This window comes from Hoplias malabaricus, unplaced genomic scaffold (assembly GCF_029633855.1).
Source record: "Hoplias malabaricus isolate fHopMal1 unplaced genomic scaffold, fHopMal1.hap1 scaffold_362, whole genome shotgun sequence".
In the NCBI taxonomy this organism is placed as follows: Eukaryota; Metazoa; Chordata; class Actinopteri; order Characiformes; family Erythrinidae; genus Hoplias; species Hoplias malabaricus.
Window position 1 is genome coordinate 1 of NW_027101309.1, and position 8,254 is coordinate 8,254.

At 47.7% G+C, this 8,254-nt stretch overlaps 1 protein-coding gene across 1 annotated transcript; it reads right to left on the reverse strand.

The window, feature by feature from the left end:
• Positions 1-3,860: 3,860 nt before the first annotated feature.
• On the reverse strand, positions 3,861-5,736 carry LOC136685922 (glycosyltransferase 1 domain-containing protein 1-like; the record flags this gene model as incomplete). The annotated part of the gene is made up of 3 exons (XM_066659454.1): positions 5,505-5,736; positions 4,564-4,715; positions 3,861-3,966 (listed from the first exon to the last, which is right to left on the reverse strand). Coding segments are annotated over exons 1-3 (326 nt in total), but the record flags the coding sequence as incomplete, so codon positions are not given.
• Between the last annotated feature and the right edge of the window lie 2,518 nt (positions 5,737-8,254).

The window sequence follows — 8,254 nt, forward strand, 5'->3', positions numbered from 1 at the left end:
TTGAGATATGAACATCATAAGACACACAGAATATCATTTATTTTACACAAATATCTGAGATATTTACATATATCTCAGTTTCTGGCGCAAAATCCTCTGTGTGGCCCAAAGACCCCTCTCTCCCCTCCTCTACCCCCCTCTCTCCCTTCACTCTACCCCTCTCTCCCCCCCTCTCTCCCCTCACTCTACCCCTCTCTCCCATTCTCTACCCCTCTCTCCCCTCACTCTACCCCTCTCTCCCCTCACTCTACCCTCTCTCCCCTCACTCTACCCCTCTCTCCCCTCACTCTACCCCTCACTCTACCCCTCTCTCCCCTCACTCTACCCCTCTCTCCCATTCTCTACCCCTCTCTCCCCTCACTCTACCCCTCTCTCCCCTCACTCTACCCCTCTCTCCCTCACTCTACCCCTCTCTCCCATTCTCTACCCCTCTCTCCCCTCACTCTACCCCTCTCTCCCCTCACTCTACCCCTCTCTCCCCTCACTCTACCCCTCTCTCCCCTCCCTCTACCCCTCTCTCCCCTCACTCTACCCCTCTCTCCCCTCACTCTACCCCTCTCTCCCCTCCCTCTACCCCTCTCTCCCCTCCCTCTACCCCTCTCTCCCCTCCCTCTACCCCTCTCTCCCATTCTCTACCCCTCTCTCCCCTCCCTCTACCCCTCTCTCCCCTCACTCTACCCCTCTCTCCCCTCACTCTACCCCTCTCTCCCCTCACTCTACCCCTCTCTCCCCTCCCTCTACCCCTCTCTCCCCTCCCTCTACCCCTCTCTCCCATTCTCTACCCCTCTCTCCCCTCCCTCTACCCCTCTCTCCCCTCACTCTACCCCCCTCTCCCCCTCTCTCCATCCCTCTCTCCCATTCTCTACCCCTTTCTCACCTCACTCTACCCCTCTCTCCCCTCACTCTACCCCTCTCTCCCCTCACTCTACCCTTCTCTGCCTCTCTCCCCTCCCTCTACCCCTCTCTCCCCTCACTCTACCCCTCTCTCCCCTCCCTCTACCCCTCTCTCCCCTCCCTCTACCCCTCTCTCCCATTCTCTACCCCTCTCTCCCCTCACTCTACCCCCCTCTCCATCCCTCTCTCCATTCTCTACCCCTCTCTCCCCTCACTCTACCCCTCTCTCCCCTCACTCTACCCCTCTCTCCCCTCCTCTACCCCTCTCACCCCCCCCTCTACCCCTCTCTCCCCCCTCTACCCCTCTCTCCCCTCACTCTACCCCTCTCTCCCCTCACTCTACCCCTCTCTCCCCTCACTCTACCCCTGTCTCCTCTCCCCCTCTCACCCCCCCTCTACCCTCACTCTACCCCTCTCTCCCCTCACTCTACCCCTCTCTCCCCTCCTCTACCCCTCTCTCCCCTCACTCTACCCCTCTCTCCCCTCCTCTACCCCTCTCTCCCCTCACTCTACCTCTCTCTCCCCTCACTCTACCCCTCTCTCCCCTCACTCTACCCCTCTCTCCCCTCACTCTACCCCTCTCTCCCCCCACTCTACCCCTCTCACCCCCCTCTCCCCTCCCTCTACCCCTCTCTCCCCTCCCTCTACCCCTCTCTCCCCTCACTCTACCCCTCTCTCCCCTCCTCTAACCTTCTCTCCCCTCCTCTACCCCCCTCACTCTACCCCTCTCTCCCCTCACTCTACCCCTCTCTCCCCTCCTCTCTCCCTCTCTCCTCTCCCCTTCTCTACCCCCCTCTCTCCCCTCACTCTACCCCTCTCTCCCCTCCTCTACCCCCCTCTCTCCACTCACTCTACCCCTCTCTCCCCTCCTCTACCCCCCTCCCCCCTCACTCTACCCCCTCTCCCCTCCTCTACCCCTCTCTCCCCTCTCTTTACCCCTCTCCCCTCCTCTACCCCTCTCTCCCCTCACTCTACCCCTCTCTCCCCTCACTCTACCCCTCTCTCCCCTCACTCTACCCCTCTCTCCCCTCACTCTACCCTCACCCCCTCTCTCCCCTCACTCTATTCCTCTCTAACCCACTCTACCCCCTCTCCCCTCCTCTACCCCTCTCTCCCCTCACTCTACCCCTCTCTCCCCTCACTCTACCCCCTTTCTCCCCTCACTCTACCCCCCTCTCTCCCCTCACTCTACCCCCCTCTCTCCCCTCACTCTACCCCTCTCTCCCCTCACTCTACCCCTCTCTCCCCTCACTCTACCCCTCTCTCCCATTCTCTACCCCTCTCTCCCCTCACTCTACCCCTCTCTCCCCTCACTCTACCCCTCTCTCCCCTCACTCTACCCCCCTCTCTCCCCTCACTCTACCCCTCTCTCCCCTCACTCTACCCCTCTCTCCCCTCACTCTACCCCTCTCTCCCCTCACTCTACCCCTCTCTCCCCTCCTCTACCCCTCTCTCCCCTCCTCTACCCCTCTCACCCCCCCCCTCTACCCCTCTCTCCCCTCCTATATCCCCCTCACTCTTGGTGTGGTGACCTGGTGCAGAGTTTACATGAACCATACGCTCACGACTCAACATCTGTGTCCACAGCGGGGGAACCATAAGAAGCTGAATTCAGAGAGACTATAAACTTTTTGACGTGTGTGTGTGTGTGTGTGTGTGTGTGTGTGTGTGTGTGTAAAATGCTGAAGCGCTGGATTTATTTTACCCCCTGAGTGAGAGTGAGTTAATACAAAGAGAACAACCCTTCATTCCTCTCCCTTTCAGCTCTTCTTCTCTTTGTCTTTCTCTTCTCTCTCTCTCTCTCTCTCTCTCTCTCTCTCTCAGGGAGAAGGATTTGATGATGAAGCAGGTGTGTGGTGTGTGTGTGTGTGTTTGAGGGAAACAGCAGGGGGTCTTTTTTGGAGAGAAATGTGTTTGAAGTTGTGGTTGTCACCCACCGCAGAGTCAGATCTGTCTTTGAAAGCGTCCTGTACGAATCAAACACTGACAAAAACCGCCAGGAAATAAAGACCAGGCAAAACACACAGTAAACAACAACAACAACAACAACAACAACAACACAAGCAGGTCAGAGGGGGACGCAGAAAAGGGGGCTATGTGTCCAGGGCCCCATCCCAGAGAAGAGCTACTGCAGCACACACCGCTGAAAGGGCTCAGAACACACTTGGTATTTAGTGTTATTTCCATCACGTGTCGGTGGTTGTAATCTTGTGGCTGATTACTGTATTCAGGTCAAAAATATAAAAAGCTACAGATGTGGTCAGTGTGTGTGTTTCTCAACTGCTTTATATCTTCATACTGCACTCCTCACCACCGCCGGCCAACACACACCTGTGGGTCACTCACAGAAGGGTTAAGGTGGGCTCTGATGACCAACACACACACACACACACACACACCCTGAGCAGACTGGAGCAGCTGCACATGACCCTGAGATCACCACGCTCAGTGCTAAATTTAGGCTAGAGGGGGTTAAAGACACTGAGCTGTTTAACCAAGAAAAGATAGAGGGGCGGGAGGAGTGCAGGAACAGTGCTTTCTCCTCCCTCAACATGCACAGCTGTCCTTGGGCAAGACTCCCAACTGCTGTTGTGAGATGGGCTGAAGGGATCATGTGCTCACTGCACCCTAGTGTGTGTGTGTGTGTGTGTGTGTGTGTGTGTGTGTGTGTGTGTGTGCCAGGAATACATCACCTTGTAGAGACCAAAATATTTTCACAAACTCACATTGTGGGGACCTGACGTCCTTGTGGGGACCACATTGTAAATCTTTACATTTTAAGGTTGGGTTCAGGTCAGTGTTAGGGGTAATGTAAGGGTTAAACTAGTAGCACTTATGGAAACGATAAAGGTAAGTCCCCACAAAATGACTGGAAGGCTCTGCAATGTCCCCACAATTCACAAAAACGAGGATCAGAGATGCTTTACTTTCCAATGGTGTAGAAATATCACTTCTTTAACCCTTACTTGGATCTTTGCAGAACATCCTCCATCACGGCACGCTTCTGTTCATCCTTGGCGTACTCGTTTACGTCTGTCCCTCCAAACACCACGCCGAAACACACTCCAGTATCTAGAACACACACACACACACACACAGAGAGAAAATATAACTCCTCTACTTTTTCACCTCCGTATGACACACACTTTTCTTCTTAAACCCTGCAGTCGCTGCCGAGTCTCTGAGGCACAAGCCTGAATACGCCCTGCCACCGCTGCGCAGCCGTCCAAAAAACTGACACATTCAGCAAAAAAAGAGAGGCTTCAAAAAAGTTTCAACTTCAGGGAGAAAGGGAGAATCTTCTCCTGCAGCAGCTCAAACAGACGAGGGCATTAGGAACGGCAGGATCCCGTTATAGAGAAAGAAACGGGAGCCGTTATTAAGCCCCGCAACAAACGGCAAGGTTCAGTCCACTGTACATCGCCTTTAGAGCGATTCCCTTTGAACAGGCCACAGCAGGTCGGCAGGCAGCGTGGCCTAAAGTGTACGGACACCTGTTCGTCCAACATCCCTTTCTGCAGCAAAGGACATTAATTATGTTTATCCACTTTCTGGAGTTCTGGAAAATTGCTGTGAGGATTTGATGGCACTAGAGCCTAAAGCTCTGGCTGCCATCAAATCCTCACAGCAAGGTAAAGATTTACAGGAGGGGAGTCAGAGTGAAGGCACCTAAGAGCAGTCGTCCTGCTTTGAAGAGGTGAATGGCCAGAGCTGCATCGAACGGTCCGTTGTTGGTCATTAGCTGCTTCACCTCAGAGGGGCATCTGAACTCCGCCACGTCTCGGAGGACACACTCATGCCCCGCACTCTCGATATGGTCCCTGATGAACACACACACACACACACAAATACTTAGTCACTACCTTTGATGTTAGTGCACAGTGTTTATATAGTGTCTATAAACAACAGACGGTACTTTAGCTGTGAAGTTATAAGAAGTGTGTTTGGAAGGGTTTAGAGAAGTATTTCTGTAGCATTTGATATCAATGAACCACGTGAACAACAACAATGTAATGTCCTAAGGTTGGGTGGTAAGTAAACGTTGCTCATGTGCAGCTGCTCCACTTCCTGGTCGTTTCATTCTTATTTTCAACAGATATTCTCAAGTAAAAATGCACTTGTGCTATCATCGTTGCTTTAATAACTCCATTTTAATCACGTTAGTCATATTTTACAGTCCTCTGCTTCACTGTTTAAATCATTAATTGAAACTGCCCAGTGCACCTTTAAGATGTAGTTCCCCAGGTGACACGTTTGACTGGAGTTAGTGCAGCGGAGGAGCTGAGAAAAACCACAACTCCCATGATGCCTTGCAGCAGCCTCGTTGGCAACACAACGGAGAAAGAAAATATTTAAAATCTCCGAAGTAAACAGAGTAAATGACCTAATAATGAACGTGTCGATTAAACGGCGTGTATTTACACTTTCATTAGGTGAAGAAAAAAATGTTCGTGATGTTTGTTGGCGATAAATGAGCCTCAGTGAGACTTACCTGTGGGTTAATAAACAACCAAAGAAACACTAGCGCCTTAAAAGCGGTGGGGATTATATTCGTGTGTTTTAAAGATTAATTTAAACGTTTTAAGACTCTCTGTGGTGAATGAATTTACCTTATTCTCTCTGCTGTGGTATAATTCCCAGTTTTGGGACTAAGACAAGCTAAAAACAGCAGCTTCATAATAATCCCTCCACAGCTCCGTCAACGGTCAGTGGTCACCGCTGTCTGGGGCAAATACTAAGCTTTATTGCCCCTGTAACTGCCCTCAGTGCCACAGTAAATACACCCACATATACCGCTTTAAATAAACCGGTCCGTCAGCCATTACAGTCCCTGGGAAACATGCAGCTGGGCTAAAGCTGAGGTAAAATTACCCACGAATGATAAGGGGAAATGTATTTTTTATGCTGCAGATAACACAGCTTTGCTTTGGAGAATATAGTGAAATAATGTCCTCTTCTGGTCGTGAAATAACCCCCTGAAAGTAAACAATCTCTGTTCATCAGAATTAAAGGTGTAATGCCTTGTGATTTTGATATTTACTCCTGAACACACCCCTCCGCCTTTAGCCTGCAGCTCTAAAGTCCCACCCCATGACTTGATGGGATTGGTTCGTCGGGTTTGTGATGTAAGAAACCCTGACTTACTGTATTTATCTTTCTGAGCAAAGCTGAAATAGTCAGCCACGACTGCTTCTATCCCTCATTATACGTCTTAGAGCATGTAAACACCATCACACTCAAAGACGCTAATAAAGGTACACACTTTTATGTGTCACTCAAGTGTTTCTTTAAAACCTACTTCTTTAACATCTACTTTTGCATTACAGTGATCCCTCATTTTTCATGGGGGATGTGTTCCAAGACCACATGCGAAAAACACATTTCAAAGTAGAGGAAAGATATTTTTTTATGTATTTAACGGGTATTTGGACTTTTAAACCCCTCCCTGTTACTGTTAACAACCCACCCTTTGCATTAAACAGTCTTCTATAATGTTTTTCAGCTGGAACTCCATGTGATATCCCACCAGTTTCTTTAATAGAGTCATTCCTAAGCTGTGATTTAGCGTCAGTAAATTTCACTCGGATTTGGACGTGAACAACACATGTACTGTACGTAAGAAACACCTGTAAATGATATATTGTGTCACCTACAGGCCCAGTCTAATACGTGTAAATAATAAAAAAGCCCCCTTGAAAAAACCCGTGAAGTAGCGAATCCGTGAAAGATGAACCGTGAAGTAGCGAGGGATTACTGTAATGTTATTTTTAAATAAGCAATAATTCTGCTTTTCTACGAAGCCCTTCTGCAGTAAAGTTTCTTGAGCATTAATTAAAGCAAGCGAACGCCTTAATAATCTGTACTAACAACTTAATAACTAATGGCTGGGAACAACAAAACAAAGCATGGGGATTATTTAAAAATGTTTAAGAATGTCTTAAGTAATAAGGTGTGGAAACGTATTAATAAAGCGACTGAACCCATTATGTACCTTGGTCAGGTGTGTTATTATATAAATGCATTTTTAAATCAATCCCATTGACTGCATGGCTTTCTGCTTTTCTGTATTTTTTTTCTGAAAAGAAATTAAAAAGTAATTTACATATAAGGAAATTCTGCATGAACAAACGACCCAAAACAAATAACCAGGCTTATATTTAATATATATATTATATATGTATTAAGCTATGTCCAGTGTAATTTGCCCAGGGTTGTTCAAACTTTTCCTACAACTATAACTATGTGTATTACATATTAAAAATTGCTTGGCGAGGTCACTGACAGTCGTCCTCCTGTAGCCTATCACACACACGGCAATCTGCCAAAGCCTCCGCACTGCAACGACAGACCACTTTAAATTGGGTTCATGAATTTCATACATTTTAATGGGTGTGAATGAGGAGAAAGATTTGAAATTGAAACTCTCACGCACCTCCCTGACCTCATATTCATCTCTGTCCACTTCTGGGATTTGAGCTGCTTTCCATGACCAGTTCTGTGTGGAGTCCAGCTGAGCTCTGTTCCCCGAGCTTGTTCTCATATTATATTAAATTGTACTCAGATTAATTCATGAATTAGACACTAGTCTCTCCTTATAATCTTAGGAGGCACTTTTTTAATTTGAAAATGAGGCAGTGCAGGAGATAATTGTATTTATATTTAACATCTTTATAGAGAGAGTTTTCAGTGTTTATATAATACATCTTATTTCCCCTTGTGGTTCATTTATAATATTTGTGTGGGTTTATGTAAAAAACAGATGTAGTTCAATTATTCATAACCTTTTTTAAACACTGTTTGTCCATATCAGTTTATCTATATCCACTGGTTATTCAGAAACTGTAAGTCCCTCAGTGAGTCAGTGAATCAGTGAGTCAGTAATTCAGTCTGTATGTCAGTAGCTAACTCAGTGAATCAGTGAGTCAGTAATTCAGTCTGTATGTCAGTAGCTAAGTCAGTGAATCAGTGAGTCAGTGAATCAGTGAGTCAGTAATTCAGTCTGTATGTCAGTAGCTCAGTCAGTGAGTCAATCAATTAGTCAGTGACTCTCAGGCAGCAAATCAGTGACTCTGTCAGTAATCCAGTCAGTCAGTGAGCCGGTTAGTCAGTCAAATGGTCGGTCTTTCAGTAATCCAGTTTATTAGTTGTTGGCTCAGTAATGTCACCTTAATTCTATAATAAATACATTAACAGTGCACTAATAATAATTAAGGAGAACAGTTCCTCAGTTACTAGTCACACCCGACACCAGCCTGGTTTTGTTTTTAAAGCACACTTCCTCAGAACTGTTACTCATCGCTGTGCCTCTATCAAGAAAACACTGTGCCAACCAGGAAGTAGCGCCTAGAAAAGCGCGTGA